At 40.6% G+C, this 18,255-nt stretch overlaps 1 protein-coding gene and 1 pseudogene across 5 annotated transcripts in view; one reads left to right on the top strand and one right to left on the bottom strand.

Moving 5' to 3' along the window:
- Positions 1–13,055, bottom strand: part of PTGR2 (prostaglandin reductase 2) — a 35,367-nt gene extending 22,312 nt beyond the window's left edge. For 2 of the 5 annotated variants that reach the window (XM_027571520.2, XM_027571518.2), the window contains exons 1-3: positions 12,651–12,902; positions 7,515–7,600; positions 5,048–5,166 (exon numbers count right to left, since the gene is read on the bottom strand). In XM_027571520.2, coding sequence (XP_027427321.1) covers positions 5,048–5,166; positions 7,515–7,551 — 156 coding nt within the window. In that variant the 5' untranslated portion in view covers positions 7,552–7,600; positions 12,651–12,902. The other 3 variants (XM_027571519.2, XM_027571522.2, XM_027571521.2) reach the window with 3 other exon arrangements.
- On the top strand, positions 5,630–6,455 carry LOC113909881 (annotated as a pseudogene).
- Positions 13,056–18,255: the final 5,200 nt, after the last annotated feature.

Below are 18,255 nucleotides of genomic sequence, written 5' to 3' on the forward strand. Positions count from 1 at the left end.
GCCCCGGGATCGAGTCCCACATCAGGCTCCCTGCTCGGCAGGGAGTCTGCTTCTCCCTCTGACCCTCTTCCCTCTCATGCTCTCTATCTCTTTCTCTCTCAAATAAATAAAATCTTTAAAAAAAAAACTAAAAAATAAAAAAAAAAAGAATTCCTCCTATCATATGATACATGTCTTTCTCTGACTGACTTATTTCACTTAGCATAATATCCTCTAGTTCCATCCACGATGTGATGTGATATATATATATGTGTGTATATATATATATACACACACACGTGTATATATAACGGAATATTATGCAGCCATCAAAAAAACCAAAATCTTGCCATTTGCAACAGACTATGTAGCATCTTAGACCATGTCCAGAACGTTAGTCTTTATCTCAAGATTAAAGGAAAGCCATTAAAGATAAAGGTGACGTGATCAGTTGCTTTGTAAAAATATCTTTCTGGCTGCAGTTTGAAGACCATCTAAGGGGGCAAAGAGTGTATGCAAGGATACCCCATTGGGAGAGGAAACAATGGTCATTCAGACTAGGTAGATGTCCTTGGAGTTTACGAAGAACTGTACTGAACTGAGATGTACTTAGAAGTAGGATCTGCAGGACCTGAGGTTGACTGACAGAATGACTAAAGAGAACGAAGAGACAAAATTCTCAAGAAAAACTCAGTGCTTTATAGCATGAAATGAGTGGATGGAGGAGCTATATACTTCCCTAGAGGAAAAAGAGGTTTTCTGTTTTTGTTGTTTTGAGGTTGAGGGTATTTAGAAGTGGAGGTCATGAATTCAATTCATGTCACAATCTTAGTTGTTTCATCATCTCTCCTAAAATCTTTGGGTCATAAATTTCTCTCACTGTAAGACTCTCAGAGGGAAGTCTGAATAGGAAGTTTGTTCCACCTTAAAGAATACTGTGTAAAACACATCCTTTCTGCTTGTTTTCAACTATTCCTTTTTGACTGCTCTGTTTGATTTTTAAAACCCTTCTAACCTTGAACCTTGGCTTTATTTTGGTAAATTTTATTCTCTTAATTTACTTTGTACTTATTATCCTGGGCTTAAATGACATGCTTTACATTTTGTTCATCAGGGCATGGGTAATCCTTTGTGCCCTGAGCTATGTCTTATACACTGCAGAGGTGAAGTCTTAAGAAATCCAAACCAGTCATGATCAAGACTCTAAATACTAAATAGTGCACTGTCATTTTTCTCCTGAATTTGTGGTAATTATTCTCCTCATGTGATTTGCTTAGCACAGTGTTGAGTGTGTTGAGAGTGTTGAGGCCCATAGCTTGACTGAGCTTGTCTTAGCTGCCATTGAAAGATGGAGCATCTTTAGGTCTGTAGGAAATGTGACCTAATTTACCCCTCTGTATCAACTTGAACATTCGTCTACTTAGAATGTTCTAGACCAATCACCACCTCATTTCCCTAGCCCATAAAGAAAATTTTCTTCCTAGCCCAGGGAAGAATTTTGAATGAAGTCATCAATTTGCTTTCCACTGTTAGCATAATCAAGTGTGACTGGTGTCACTCAAAGAGGCTGAACTGCACTCCTGGATCAGAGGAAAAAGGAGCCTTCCCAAAGCTACAACTCTCCTGGCAGAAAACGGCACTGCCATTGGGCATCCGCTGTAAATGAAGCCTGAGAAGAGGCAAGCCAGGATTTTCTTTATCCCTTACAAGGGCACTTTAAAAGCCAAAAGGAGGCGGCAAGCAGACAGTACAGAAATAGTAATACAGAAAGAGACTATAAATTGCTTATTTGTTTCTTTGGCCAACTTTCTACTTTTCACAGACTAATGTATAGGAGCGTCTGTGAAAAGTAGAAAGTTGGCCAAAGAAACAAATAAAAAAAAAATGTCATCTTTTTTCTTATTTATATTGCAAATTTTTCTAAGTTTGCCATTTCTTTTGATTTTGTACATGCTATTTTATTGTGTCTTACAAAATACAGTGTTTTTTTAAGCAGTCATATTTATCAATCATGTTTTTTCATATTAGCTGGGTTTGCTGTCATTCTTACAAAGTCTTTCATTCCCCAACACCATTCAATTGTTTACCCAGACATATATATATATATATATATTTTTTTAATGTCAGTCACCATACATTACATCATTAGTTTTTGATGTAGTGTTCCATGATTCATTGTTTGTGAATAACACCCAGTGCTCCAAGCAATACGTGCCCTCCTTAATACCCATCACCAGGCTAACCCATCCCCCCACCCGCCGAGAGAGAGAATCTTAAGCAGGCTCCACATCCAGTGCAGAGCCAATGCATGACCTGAGATCATGACCTGAAATCAAGAGTCAGATGCTTAACAACTGAGCCACCCAGGTGCCCCCTAAAATTTTTTATAGTTTCATTTTTTTCTTTAATTTTTTTATTATCTCTTAGAATTTATTCTAGTGAAGGATTGAGCTAAGAATGTAATTTTTTCCAAAAGTATACAGTGAACTGATCCAACACAGTTTATTGAATAAGCTATCCTGATTTTCTTTTAACTTTTTATTTTACATAAATACTCACAGGAGGCTGTAAAATTAGTACAAAGAACAGAAATTAATGAAATGTACAAGAGGAAAACAATACAGAAAATCAACAAAACCAAAAGTTGGTCCTTTGAAAAACTAACAAAACTAACAAAGTTTTAGCTAAACAGACCAAGAAAAAATAGACAAGACTTAAACTACTAAAATCAGGAATGAAAGAAAGGGTATTACTACCTATCTTTCAGAAATAAAAAAGGATTATAAGGAAATACTAAGAACTGTATGCTAATAAATTATAAAACTTAGATGAAATGGGCAAATTCCCAGAAGCTGACTCAAGAAGAAACAGAAAATCTTAGCAGACCTAAAACAAAGATATTGAACAAGTAATTTTAAAACTCTCCAAAAAGAAAAGCCCAGGCCAGAGAGCTTCATTGATGAATTCTACTAACCTATTCAAGAATACCAATTCTTCACAAACTCTTCCAAAAACAACAGGAGGGAACATTTCCCAACCCATTCTGAGGCCCATAGTACCCTGATACCAAAGTCAGGCAAACACATCACAAGAAAACAACAGACCATGAATATAGTCTCATAACCTTAAATGGATGCAAAAAACCTCAACAAAATAGTAGCAAACTAAATCCAACAACATATCGGGGCACCTGGGTGGCTCAATCACCCACATCGAGCCCCACATTGGGCTTCGCACTCAGAGTGGTGTCGGCTAGTCCCTGTATCCTCTGCTCCTCCTTCCGTTTGTGCATGCACACACACACACACACACACTCCCTCTCTCTCTCAAATAAATAAGTAAATAAATCTTAAAAAAAAAAATCTTAGGGGCACCTGGGTGGCTCAGTCGGTTAAACGCCTGCCTTCGGCTCAGGTCATGATCCCAGGGTCTTGGGATCGAGCCCTGCATCGGGCTCCCTGCTCCGCGGGGGGCCTGCTTCTCCCTCTTCTCCCTGCCGATGCTGTCTCTCACTATCTCTGTCTCTCTCAATAAATAAATAAAATCTTAAGAAAAAATAAATCCAACAACATATCAAGGAATTATACACCAGGAACAGGTGTCATTTATTCCAAGAATGCGAGACTGATTTAACATCTAAAAATTAATAAACCATATCAAGAGATTAAAAAGCAAAAACCACACAATCATCTCAATAGAAGGAGAAAATGCATATGACAAAATCTAAAACTTCTGAGGGGAGGGAGGAAGGAGGACTTATTATTTAATGGACACAGAATTTCTGTTTTGGATGACGAAAAGTTCTGGAAATGGAAAGTGGTAATGGCTGCACAACATTGTGAATGTTCTTAATGCCACTGAATTATACACTTGAAAATTGTTAAAATGGCATATTTTGTTATATATATCTTACCACAATAAAAACAAAACAAAAACAAAAAACATCCCTTTATGATAAAAACACTCAACAAACCAGGAACCAAATCAGGAATAGGAGGAAATCTCCTTAACCTGATAAAGGGCATCTACCAAATCCCACATCATACTTAATGGTAAAAGACTGAATGCTTTCTCCCTAAGATCTAGGAACAAAATAAAGATGTCCACTCTCACCACTTCTATATAACATTGTACTGGAGGTTCTAATCAGGCAAGAAAATGAAATAAAAAGCATTTGTAGGGCGCCTGGGTGGCTCAGTTGGTTAAGCGACTGCCTTCGGCTCAGGTCATGATCCTGGAGTCCCGGGATCGAGTCCCACATCGGGCTCCCTGCTCAGCAGGGCATCTGCTTCTCCCTCTGACCCTCCCCCCTCTCATGCTCTCTCTCTCTCATTCTCTCTCTCAAATAAATAAAATCTTAAAAAAAAAAAGAAATCATTAAAAAAAAAAAGCATTTGTATAGGAAAAGGAGAAGCAAAAACTATCTCGGTATAGTCTTAAGTCCACGTAGTAGTCCTAAACAGTATCTTTCAATAAATCTCCTTTCTCTAAGTGAGTCTGTTCCTTCAAAAAGAGATCAACTAGCGGGGTGCCTGGGTGGTGCAGTTGGTTAAGCTTCTGACTCTTGGTTTTGGCTCAGGTCGTGATCTCAGGGTCATGAGATTGAGCCCCGTGTCAGGCTCAGTGCAGTCTGCTTGAGTTTCTCTCTCCCTCTCCCTCTGCCCCTCCCCACCACTCTAAAATACATAAATAAGTCTTTAAAAAAAAAGAGAGAGACCGACTAGAATAAGGGCCTTATACACAGCCTGCCTTGTAAACTAGATCAATCTGAGAGAATTTCCAATCCTAATCTACTATCTTTAAGCTTTATTTACTACCGGGAAGTGACCTGGACATTTGAAAGAACCTGATTAACCACATGTACTACTATTTTGAAAACATTCTTCTATAACATTCCTTCATATACTAGTGAATTTAAAAACAAAGGCAATCTGTAATTCCCAGGTATCAAGATATAATTGCTCAAATATTTATTAATCATAAGGATTGCACAATAAAATTGAGATGCAACACGCAAAATATGAAAATAAAATTAATTTTCACCAAGTCACAAAATCCTGATTCTTACCATGTAAGGATCCACAGAAAGATAAAGAGTTCTCACTTGTACTTGTCCTTCATTGATATTATCTGATAAATTTACTTCTTCTATTCGGAAATTTTCTGCCACTGGATTACCATTTTTTCCTAAAATATTAAGGAAAATATAAAATCAAAAAGTTACTTTCCTATGTAGTTATTTATTATTCTTTGGAAGGTAACTCTAGGATTCAGATAACTCCCCTTTAATGCAGACATGAATAAATCTATATTGTTTTATAATTTCTCTGTAATACAGTATAAATTCTTCAAATAGTTTCAGTTGCTGTTGATTTTCCCCAAGAAGTTCCTGTGGAATATTGCTAACACCTCAAAATTTCTTTTTAAAGATGATTCCAGATAAATCACCTCATCTGTTTTAAAATTATAGGATTTCAAAAAGTGAAAACTCACAGCCAGTTTAAATTATGAAAATCCAAAATTTACAAGGCAGCAGAAACACCACATCAGCCAAAATAAATAGTTAAGTAAACCTTCTTTCCTCATTTTAAGAAGAAATGGAAACTTAAATGAATGCAATTTTTTTAAAAAGTCAAGTCTTGGCGGCGCTCGGCAGCAGACCGCCATGGGCTATGTCATCCGTGGGCAGACAAAGGGCGCCGGGTCGGTATTCCGCGCGCATGTGGAGCACCGCAAGGGCGCCGCGCATCTGCGCACCGTGGACTTCGCCAAGCGGCACCGCTACATCAAGGGCATCGTGAAGGACATCATCCATGACCCGGACCGCGGTGCACCCCTCGCCAAGGTCATCTTCCGGGATCCGTACCAGTTTAAGAAATGAACGGAGCTGTTCATCACCGCCGAGGGCATCCACACCGGCCCATTCGTGTACTGCGGCAAGAAGGCCCAGCTCAACATAGGCGGTGGGCACTATGCCCGAGGGCACGATCATGTGCTGTCTGGAAGAGAAGCCTGGTGACCGGGGCAAGTTGGCCCGAGCCTCCGGAAACTATGCCACTGTAATCTCCCACAACCCAGAGACCAAGAAGACCCGAGTGAAGCTGCCCTCAGGCTCAAAGAAGGTCATTTCTTCAGCCAACAGAGCTGTGGTCGGTGTGGTGGCTGGAGGTGGCCGCATTGACAAGCCCACTCTGAAGGCTGGCCGTGCCTACCACAAGTATAAGGCAAAGAGGAATTGCTGGCCACGTGTGCAGGGTGTGGCCATGAACCCTGTGGAGCATCCTTTTGGAGGTGGCAACCACCAGCACATCGGCAAACCTTCTACTATCCACAGAGATGCCCCTGCTGGCCGCAAAGTGGGTCTTATTGCTGCCCGCCGGACCGGGCGTCTCCGGGGAAACAAGACTGTTCAGGAGAAGGAGAACTAGGGCTGGGGCCTCAATAAAGTCTGTCCTGTCACTAAAAAAAAAAAAAAAAAAAAAGCTAAAGTCTTGGGGCACCTGGCTGGTTCAGTTGGTGGAGCATACAACTCTTGATCTCAAGGTTGTGGGTTCAAGCCCCACACTGGTATGGAGCCTATTTTAAAATAAATTAAAAGGTCTTGAAAACTAGAAAATTTGAAATATTGAAAGAAAAATCTGTAAGCAGAAAATGCCATCACTAAAAGTGTATTCTCAGTTATGTTTAATATAAGCAAACTTCATATTGATTAAATCATCAAATGTCTAAGGTGGGAACAGAATATAAACATTTTAATCTAACAGCTCACTTTACTAAAACTGAAGTCAGAAAAGGTAAATGGGGGTGGGGGGGGGGGAGAAAAAACTGACAAGGTAAGTGATTTCCCCAGGCCACACACTAAGTAAACAGTAAAACCAAAGCAGCACGCGCCCAAACCTCCCAGGTTATTTCCACACCTAAGTTCCTATGATTCAGGTTAGATGTCAGCACAGACGTAGGTCAGTGCTTTTCACATAAAACAGAAAGGCAAATTTTAAGAATCAGCGATACATACTACAAAGAAAAAACAAAAGCTATATATATTTGTAGTATAACCTTTTAAATATAGTAATTCCAAAATACCTTTTTTTCTTCAACAAACAGCCTTGATAAATAAGTAATCACTTTAAAAATTGATATTACATTGCTTAGAGTTTCTTCTAATATCTCTACTAGGGTTAATATCTTCCTAAGTTAATTTACCACATTGACTATTACTTTTTGTTCCTTCATTTTCATTAATAATTATGATATAATAATTATGATTTGATAATAATAATCAAAGACCGTGGTGCCTGGGTGGCTCAGTTAGTTCAGTGTCCCACTACTGATTTCTGCTCAGGTCATGCTCTCAGAGTAGTGGGCTTCGCCCAACCTTGGGCTCCATGCTCAGCAGGGAGTCTACTTGAGATTCTCTCCCTCCCCCTCTCCTTCCGCCCCTCCCTCTGCTCTCCCTCTCATAAATAAATCTTTAAAAATAACAATAATAATTATCAAAGACCACAGCTGTTCATTCATCACAGACAAATACATACCAGGTCGGGAATTCAATACCACTCTTTGTACAATCATCACCTTGCTGCACAGTGGTCTCGCAAGATTTCTGTATAAAATATAACTCCTATAAACAGAAAAGTTTTTAAATCACAAAGTTTTAAAATATTCAGCAATTAAAAAAAAAAGCACATTTGTGTTTCTGAACGAGGAGAAGAAAAATCAAATTTAGGATCCAGAAAAGATATAGTCTACTGTCCGAGTTTGCCTCTGCAGATATGTAAAGAAAGACTAAATCTAATTAGAATTTTTGGCTAAGAGGAACAAGTTCAAAAGACTAAGACAAAATGTTTTTGGCCTCATAATTCAAGCACATTCATCTTTATACCATCATGAGTGAGCCTCCCACTGTGGCTTGATTAAAAGAGAACATGATATATTCCTCCAGAGTCAAACAGTTAATCTAGTAGCAAAATAAGAACACTAGCTGCTTGAGGTGTAACCAAATTTTCAAAAAATATTTTATTCATTTATCAAAGTGGAAATTAACAGTTTTGTTGATAACAGAAGTAAAACATCAGAGGTGCTCGACCGGCTCAGCTGGGAGAGCATGTGACTCTTGACCCCGGGATCCTAAGTCCGGGCCCCACGTTGGCTGTAGAAATTACTAAAAAAAAATAAACTTAAAAAAAAAAAAAAGGAAAACATTAAAAGCATCTTTAAATCCTCACATTATAGGAAATTCTGTAATACAAAATGGCACAATAAGAAAGTAAAGGATCAGTTTATTCTGGATTTTCAATTTGAGCTAATGAAAGAACCAAAATGAAGTTCCAGGGCTGGCACCATCTGCCTTGTGGGAAACAGCCCTGATCTTAGCGAGTGTTACTATGTGCCAAGCACTCCTGTGAGTGCTATGAAATATACACACACACACACACACACATTCATTTAATATTCAATGCATATATTCTTTTTTCAAAGATTTAAAGTAGTCTCCACACCCAACGTGGGGCTCGACCTTACAACCCTGAGATCAAGAGTCACATGCTCTACTGACTGATTCTGCTAGGCAGCCCAAATATATATACTCTTTTAATCTAACAATCCTATTAAGTAGTATTATTATCCCCATTTTACAGAGGAGGAAACTGAGCCTTAAAGAGTTTAAGCACTTTCCTAAGGTGGTGGAGCTAAAATTCAAACCCAAGCTGCCTGACATTCCAGAGCCAATCTCTTAACTACTACATAAAAATGTCCATCCTGGGGGCGCCTGGGTGGCTCAGTCGTTAAGCGTCTGCCTTCGGCTCAGGTCCTGATCCCAGGGTCCTGGGATGGAGCCCCACATCAGGGCTCCCTGCTCAGTGGAGAGCCTGCTTCTCCCTCTCCCACTCCCCCTGCTTGTGTTCCCTCTCTTGCTGTGTCTCTGTCAAATAAATAAAAATCTTAAAAAAAAAAAATTTCCATCCTGTATGTTTAAGTTGTTTGACTTCTAAAATGCTAGGCAAACATTATCTTTCTTAAAATTAATATACTTATTTACCACTTCTGTCTTCTCTCCTTAGATATTTTATCATCTTTAGTACTAACATTGAGAAGCCCAAAGGAAAACAACTGTATCAACCACTTATTTATAACAGTTGCAACATATTTAGCTCTTAACATCATTTCTAATTTTATATAAAAGATTTTATACAGCAGCACACTTAGACATTTGACAACCATCTGTAAGTCCATTTGACATTTAATAATCCTTTGCCTTGTATCACTGGGTAATTTTGTTTATGCATGACTCTACTCCTAATCCAGTTTCTAAGTTTGCAGGATATTTCAATTTCTTCATTTTTCTCTGTATCCTATAAAGTACCTAAGTATCCTATATAAACCTGATATTCATATATACTCCAAAAAAAGTTGAATCATCGCAGGGTATTTCCCAAATCTCGCTTACCACAGTATTTATACGTAGATAATTTATACAGAACTTTCACAAAGATTCCGTTACTTATTCTTTAAAACAAAGTTATATAGGTAAATATATTACTATTCCCATTTTACAGGGAAAGTGGAGATACAGTTTGTACCCAAGATCACAGAGCAGGTAAGCAGAGGAGTTGGGACTGGAATATAAATCTTATCGTACCAGATCTCGCATGCCTCATTCTTTGCACTATTGTCCCACAATCTCCCATAAACAGGGTTTTTACATATACAGCCATATAATGATGTCCAACCCTCCTACAGGTACTCTTTCCTAGAGGAAGGGAATTCTACTCCCAATTAAGAACTAAATGATGTTAGCAACATTCAGTAAGACAGAAGGAAGAACACTGCTTTCTTACTTTTTATAATATATGTATTTATAACCTCACTGGTTGTGACATTAATGGCTAGCTGCCCTCAATATCCTTTCTCTCTTTCACGCACAATGTTGCCCTGCTGTTTCCCCTTAAAACAATCCCAGACATCATCCTACTGCCCAAAATCCCTCAGTTTGCATCTCTGGTAACAGATTATTTTAAATACAAATACTAGGGGCGCCTGGGTGGCTCAGTCGTTAAGCATCTGCCTTCGGCTCTGGTCATGATCCCAGGGTCCGGGGTCCTGGGAACGAGCCCTGCATCATCGGGCTCCCCGCTCCGGGGGAAGCCTGTTCTCCCTCTCCCACTCCCCCTGCTTGTGTTCCCTCTCTCGCTGTGTCTCTGTCAAAAAATAAATAAAATCTTAAAATAAATAAATAAACACTATACCATTAACCTGACAGAACTGTTAATATAGGTAATTCCTTAACATCATCTAATACCTAGTACATATTCAAATTCCTATTTGTCTCTAACATGCCTTTTTTTTTTGCCAATTGTAGGCAACTTATTTTTTATTTTCCCCCTTTTTAAATTTAAATTCAATTAATTAACATATAATGTATCATCGGTTTCAAAGGTAGAGGTCAGTGATTCATCAGTGTTATATAATATCCAGTGCTCATTACATCACGTGCTCTCCTTAATGTCTATCACCGAGTTACCCCATCCCCCCCACCTCCCTCCCGTCCAGCAACCCTCAGTCAAACATGTCTTTTTACAATTGGTTCATTAGAATCAGGATTTAAGGTCCACATACTACGGGCGCCTGGGTGGCTCAGTTGGTTGAGCGACTGCCTTCGGCTCAGGTCATGATCCTGGAGTCCCGGGATCGAGTCCCGCATCGGGCTCCCTGCTCGGCGGGGAGTCTGCTTCTCCCTCTGACCCTCTTCCCTCTCATGCTCTCTCTCATTCTCTCTCTCTCAAATAAATAAATAAAATCTTTAAAAAAAAAAAAGGTCCACATACTACATTTTGAGTCTCCTCTCCTTTTTTATTTCATGCCATCGATTGTTGAAGAAACATTTGCTGCTTAATTCCTTTGTCTATGGAATGTCCTTTGATTGCTTCCTCATGGTGTCATTTACCTCATTCTTCTATCTTCCCCATCCATACCCCCCACCATCCCTGACTAGATGCAGGTTCAGTTTTTTAGGCAAGAACCTTTAAAGGTGGTGCTGTGTGCATCCTATTTCATCACATCAAGAAGTCCAAAATGTCTTATGGGGCTAAACGTATTTTTAAAAGGAAATTTTCTATTGAATCACCTTATGTATAAATTATGGAAGAATTAAAAAGCAAAATTTTCCAATTTGATGCTGGATCCATAACTGCCCCAAAGTGGTTATTAACAGCACCATAATTTTCAATCAAAGGAGTCTTCCCAAGTTAAGTTTCATATTTGCCCTCTTCCCTGATTACTTTCAATGTATGCTTTCTTTAAAATATGCACACTGTAGATATGTCCAAATACTGTTTCTCAGAACCAAAAGTACACTATCAAATTTCTCTCCTGTATTGTTAGAAAGTTTTCAACTGTCAAATACAAAAATTAACTAAGATGCGATAATTGCACAATATCCCTTGATAGGACAACAAACAACGCATTTAAAACTTAAAAGAACTTGATTTAGTCCCGAAATTAAAATCTTAAAATATGACACATCTAGTTCTAGATCTGAAAGGAGGGATAGCGGTGGTGTTACATTCATCCCTGGCAGAGGAGTGGGGAGAGGACACTCAGTTCTTTACTGACTGACATTAAGCACACCATGTTTGCTTGGTCTGATATTAAGTGGGTTTCCAATTATGTTAAGTAATATACCAAAATAACACCAGATCAAGAATCAACTGAAAAATTCACTCCCGCCCCCGCATCAGGCTCCCCTGCTGAGCGGGGAGTCTGCTTCTTCCTCTCCCTCCGCTGCTCCCCCTGCTTGTGCGCGCTATCAAATAAATAAATAAAATATTTAAAAAAAGAAAATTTCACTCCTGTGCTGGTCATAAAGAGTGTGTTATCTGAGCGTCTACCTTGTAGCCTAGTATTAGGAAAAGGGCACTGAACTAAGGAGACAGAGTACTTAGCCGGGTTCTAATCACTTGGGATCGTAGGAAAGGCTCTTCTCTCAGCCAGTCTTCTGAATGCTACCAAGTGCCAGGAGCTGGGCTAAAGTTTTTATAATCGTTGTCTCGCTTAACCCCTCCACCTAACAACTCTATGAAGATGGTACTGTCATTTATCCCCATTTTCTAGACGAGGAAAGGGAGTAAACAGAGAGGTCAATAACTTGCCCATGTTTGCACAACTGGCAATGACCGACACTGGAACCCACACTCAAATCAAACACAATACATCCCACTCCCGTAACATGAGCTTCCTAGTATCTTTTTAAACAAAACACTTCCCTATACTGATCTCGTTCAATTATCCTGCCACAAATGGCTCTGCTGACCACGGCCTTGTTATAAAAGGTGGAAATCTCTGGGATTTCCTCCACTCGTTCTGGCTGGCTGGTCGCTCCCTCTCCTTTTGAGCGTTCTGGTTTCCTCCTCCTACCCAAGTCTAATATGTGGGGATTCCTGCCTGGCTCTTCCCCTTTCCCATACTGACCTCCCCTTCCTCTCTGGCTCCCACTACCAACCATTCACATGGAAATTAATAAAAATCTGCGTCTACAGCCCAAATTTCAAACTGGCTTCCCTGACTGTAAACGCCGAGAGGATAGGGATCCGTGTCCACGATTTACGTTCACTCTCTGTCCGGTACATGATAGGGGGGCTCAATAAATATGTGTTAAATGAACGTCCCAGACGCACCTTAAACACAATTACGTCCAAACTCGAGGTTGTTTACTCCCAACAGTTCAAAAAAAAAAAAAAAAAAAAACTCTGCCTCTGTTCCTTCTGGAGCATTCCCTAGGTTAGCGACCTAGGCAATAACGCCAGCATCGCCGCAGCTCCGGAAAAAAAATGGAGGTCACCCCGGCTCCTCGATCCTCCCACACCCGGAAGGCGTGAGCCAGCCCCGGGTTCCCCGGACAGCGGCTGGGCGGCCGCCCCTCTCCCGGCACTCACCCCGACGCAGCTGGGGAGCAAATCTCGCGCGGCGTGTGGAGCTTGCGAGGGGCCTCCTGCGCGACCTCAGCCCTCCGAAGCCAGTACGCAGGCGCACTACTAGACCTCTGCTTCTCGCTTCTGCCCCCTTCGCTCCAGCGGCGGGCTTTTACAGTTTAGGCAAGATTCCCGGGTTCCCACGTTTCGGAGAGAGGTGGGGAAAGTGCAGAGTTTAAAAGGATCCTCACTTGTCTGGGCAGTGTGTTGAGGGTTTTTTTGTTGTTCTGGTGGGGGAGGGGCAGAGGTCTAAGAATCATGACCTGAGCCCAAATAAGAGGGGGTGGCATACCTGACTGAGCTACTCAGGAATTTGATTCGTTGTATGGACTTCTCTCTGAGCCTCAGATTGGAAAATTACCGTGAGACAGGGGCCATCAAGCCTATCCCTGGTTTTATAGACAGGGAAACTGAGACTCGGAGAGCTGATGTGGTTGGACCACCCACTTTCCTGCTGGTTAGGGGCAAGGTTGGGGTTAAAATTGCCTCTCCAGATTGCTGGGCTAGGACCCTTTCCCTTACAACAGGGCTGTCTTTTCTTTCACAAAGAATCCCAGCTTCCTCAAAGATGGATTACCCAATGTTGAAAGAGTGATTCAACTGCTTCCTTTTTGACTTTCTAATTGATTAAATTCTTTCAAGTCTATCTCTTAACTCAGGCAAAAGATTCTGCCGGCAAAGCATCCCCTCAAGCAATAAGGACTGCCCTGAGCCAGCAAGACCCCAGTGACTGACCCCAAGACAATGACTGATGTGACCTTTACTGCCCACCTGCATATACCCATGACCTTTGCCCCACATTTTCCTTCTATAAACCTGGAAGTATTTTCAGCACTTTGGAGGCAGTCTTTGAGACACTAGTCCACTGTTTTCCGGTGTTAGCCTCACTGAAATAAAATGCCTTTCTCCTTTCACCATTTGTCCCTCTGCCTTTGGATTTTATTAGCGGCAAGTGGCCAAACCTGGTCTGTTTGGGATCCCCAGAGCCAGGTGCCCTTGCACCCCTGTGCCCCTGCTACAGTGTGAACTGATTTCTCAATTTCATTAATTATTAATTGCCTTTTGTGTTGAACTGGGTTGAGCAAGACTTATTCCTAAGACAGCTTGGATCCCCAGGGACTTTAATAAACCCTAAGAGAGGGCGCCTGGGTGGCTCAGTTGGTTGAGCGACTGCCTTCGGCTCAGGTCATGATCCTGGAGTCCCGGAATCGAGTCCCGCATTGGGCTCTCTGCTCAGCAGGGAGTCTGCTTCTCCCTCTGACCCTCTTCCCTCTCGTGCTCTCTTATCTCTCATTCTCTCTCTCTTTCAAATAAATAAATAAAATCTTTAAAAAATAAAAATAAAAAAAAATAAACCCTAAGAGAGACCATTCTGAGTTAGGCAGGTGAAGGAATTGCTATTTATATTGTATTCATGTCCGAGCTAATAGCTCAGCATAAATCATGGTATTCAGTAGCTGAATGATGACTGGGGTAGTGAGCAAGAGGGTAAGAATCATTCAACAGTTTGGAGCTTCTGGTAGCTTTATCTCTTAAAAATTTTTTTAAGATTTTATTTATTTATTTATTTATTTATTTATTTATTTATTTATTTGACAGAGAGCACAGGCAGGGGGAGCGGCAGGCAGAAGGAGAGGAAGAAGCAGGCTCCCTGCTGAGCAGAGAGCCCAACATGCCACTCGATCCCAGGACCCTGGGATCATGACCCAAGCCAAAGGCGGACGCTCAACCGACTGAGCCACTCAGGTGGCCCTCATCTCTGAAATTTTTAACTTCTTTGAGAAAGCTTCAGGAAAGGACTAGAAAGATTACAGTACCTTGCAAACTCAGGCAGGAGCTTATCTCTTATTGGTCTTGTACAGGTAGACCTTCAATAACATTTTTTTAATAACTTGAACCAGTTGATGAAAAAAGAAAATGATGGGCGCCTGGGTGGCTCAGTTGTTAAGTGTTTGTCTTCGGCTCAGGTCATGATCCCAGGGTCCTGGGATCAAGTCCCAGGTCAGGCTCCAGGCTTCTCCCTCTACTCCTCCCCCCTTCTCCTGCTCTCTCTTTCACTCTCTCTCAGGCTCTTTCTCTCTCAGATAAATAAAATCTTAAAAAGAAAAAGCTCTAACAGACTAAAAGTAATAGCATAAAGTAAAGGTAGTCTAGAACTTGATCTTAAAAGGAACTTTTTTTTTTAAGATTTTATTTATTTATTTGAAAGAAGAGAGAGCATGTGCCGGGGGAAGGGGCAGAGGGAGAGGGACAAGCGACTCTCAGCTGAGCAGGGAGCCTGACCTTGGACTCAGTCCCAGGACCATGGGATTATGGCTTGATGACTTGAGTGAAGGCAGACATTTAACCTACTGAACCGCCCAGGCACCCCTAAGCGTCCAACTCTCAATTTCAGGTCAGGTTATGATCTCAGGGTTGTAAGATCTAGCCCCACATTGAGCTCCACGCTCAGCACTGAGTCTGTTTGTCCCTCTCCCTCTGCTCCTCTCCTCTCTCTCTCTCTCTCTAGAATAAACAAATAAAATGTTTTTTAAAAATCAATCAATCAATCAATCAATCATGAGCTCATGAAAGGAGAGAAACCTATCCAGAATATACCTAGCTAAACTTCTCCCAAATTCTTGAACCTCAGAAACTGTGTGAGATAATAATTAGTGTCATAAGCTGCTAAGTTTGGGAGTAGTTGGTTATGCAGCAATAGATAACTAATATGCCCATTAAAAGAATTACAACCCCTTAGAGAGATGGCTCATTCCAGGGCTGGGGCAGGTTAGGTACCAAATGAGCCTAGAACATCTTTTTTGCTAGAAATTAAGGAAGTGTTGAAAAACTGATGAAGCATATCACGGGGACACAGAAGCCAGCTTGAAGGGAATCCTACTGGCCAAATCTGGGACAATTTGAGCACCAAAATAATTAAGTAGAATAATGATTTATAAACATTGTAGAAATAGAAATTCGTGATTCTGTAACAATAATAAAAAAGAATGGAGGGTTCTTGCTTACAGCAGAATGCTGAGGACCAGCTAATAAATATAAAGGAGAGTACTAGAGTTGGAAAGTTATCCTTTTATAGCTTTCATAGTAAAGATTGGATCAGACGAGAATTATCAATGGGTGGTAAATCTAGGAGGACTAAGACTCTGCACCCAATCCAGTGGTGGGTGGGTACTTCCCACACACCACCAAATAATGTTCCAACACCAGTTGGTTGTCCTACAATTCAACTCAATTTTGGTGCTATCTATCTGGAGATAGCATCAGAACCCACAGGTTAAGGGCTCAATCCTACAAGACTGCCCCCCCACACACACACTTCAGATATTAACTGAAAGTCCAGGTTGTCACCTATGCTCCTGACCAAATGTCTATAGATTGGAGGGTCTAACAGCCCCCTCCTTGGATTCAATTAAGTTGCTAGAATGGCTCACAGAACCCAGAGAAACACTTTACTTACTAGATTACCAGTTTATTATAAAATGACATAACTCATGGGGTACCTGCCTGGCTCAGGCAGTGGAGCATGAAACTCTTGATCTCAGGGTCATGAGTTCAAGTCCCACACTGGGTGTGGAGCCTACTTAAGATAAAATAAAAACAAATAAAATAAAATAAAATAAAATAAAATAAAATAAAATAAAAAATAAATGATATAACTCAGCAACAGCCAGATGGAAGAGGTGCATAGGGCAAAGCATGGGAAAAGGTTGTGGAGCTTCCATGCCCTCTCCAAGTTACACACTCTCCCTGTATCTCCACATGTTTACCAACCCAGAAGCTCTCCAAACCCTCATCCTTTTGGGTTTCTGTGGAGGCTTCATTACAAAGGCATGATTGATTAAATCATTGGCCCTTGGTGACTGAATTCAATCTCCAGCCCCTGTCCCCTCCCTGGATGTAGGGTGGAGGGAGGACTGAAAGTTCCAACCCTCTAATCACTTAATTGGTTGCCCTGGCATCTTTAGGTTACCGAGGCTTTCTAAAAGTTACCTCATTTTTTTAAGTTTATTTATTTATTTTAGTTATTTCTACACCCAATGTGGGACTCAAACTCATGACCCTGAGATCAAGAGTGGCACACTCCACTGACTGAGCCAGCCAGGCTCCCCTAGAAGTGACCTCATTAACATAACAGAAAACACCTAGGCCATTATCATCACTTGGGAAGTTCCAAGGGTTTTAGGAACTCTGTGCCAGAAATGGAAGAAGACCAAATATATATTTCTTATTATAAATCACAATATAACAGGGACATTGTGTTGAGGAACAAGATATTTGCATGGTCATAAAGTAGAAAAATCAAATAATAACTTAAGCAGGTAATCAAAATTAACATCACCAATGAAGGACAGATGTATATTGAATGGCTCTAGACATGATAAAGTATACTACAGTGTATTTCAAACTATGCTACAAAATAGTATATTAGATGTAGAGTATAAGTATTAGATATAGAAATGATCTAAATCATCTTTTTTAAAAAAATAATCTCTACATCCAACATGGGGCCTGAACCCACAATCCCAAGATGGAAAGATGCATGCCGCATCAACTGAGCCAGCCAGGGTGCTCAGTGGGGAGTCTGCTTCTCTCTCTGCCTCTGCTCCTACCCCCTGCTCATGCTCAATCTCTCTAATAAATAAATAAAATCTTCAAAAAAAGAAAACATTTTCAACACAAAAATAATCACATTAAAAGTCAGTATGTTCGATTATATTCCATGCTCTCTGTGTGTACCTAATACCTTCTTTGTTAAAGAAGAAAAGAATTTTGTTTGAATTTTTCTTAAACCAGATTGAACCGATGAGTCTAAGGGCTTTTATTCCAAGAAAGAACCATCTTGCTTTATAGTGTCAATACCAGTCACCGAGGTTGGAAAGAAGCTACTAGCGTAAAATTGTTCATAATATTTCCTTAGTGAGCTTCTTGGATGTATAGATGAACGTTTTTCATCAAATTTAAGAAGGTTGCAGGCATTATTTCTTCAAATATTCTTTTCTTCCCTTTTCTCTCTCTCCTCTCCTTCTGGGACTACCATTGCATGTATGTTAGTATGCTAATATCTCATAGATCTCTGAAGTTCTGTTCACTTTTCTTTGATTTTTTTCCTCTCTGTATTCAGATTGGGTCATTTCTTTTTCTTAGATTTTGGGGGGCAGGCAGAGACAGAGGGAGGAGAGAATCTCAAGCAGACTCCACACCAAGCACAGAGCCTGACACAGGGCTTGATCTCACAACCCAGAGATCATGACCTGAGCCAAAACCAAGTCGGACACTTGACCCTGACTGAGTCACCCAGGTGGCCCCAGAT

The sequence above is a fragment of the Zalophus californianus genome, chromosome 6 (genome assembly GCF_009762305.2).
Source record: "Zalophus californianus isolate mZalCal1 chromosome 6, mZalCal1.pri.v2, whole genome shotgun sequence".
NCBI classification, from domain to species: Eukaryota; Metazoa; Chordata; class Mammalia; order Carnivora; family Otariidae; genus Zalophus; species Zalophus californianus.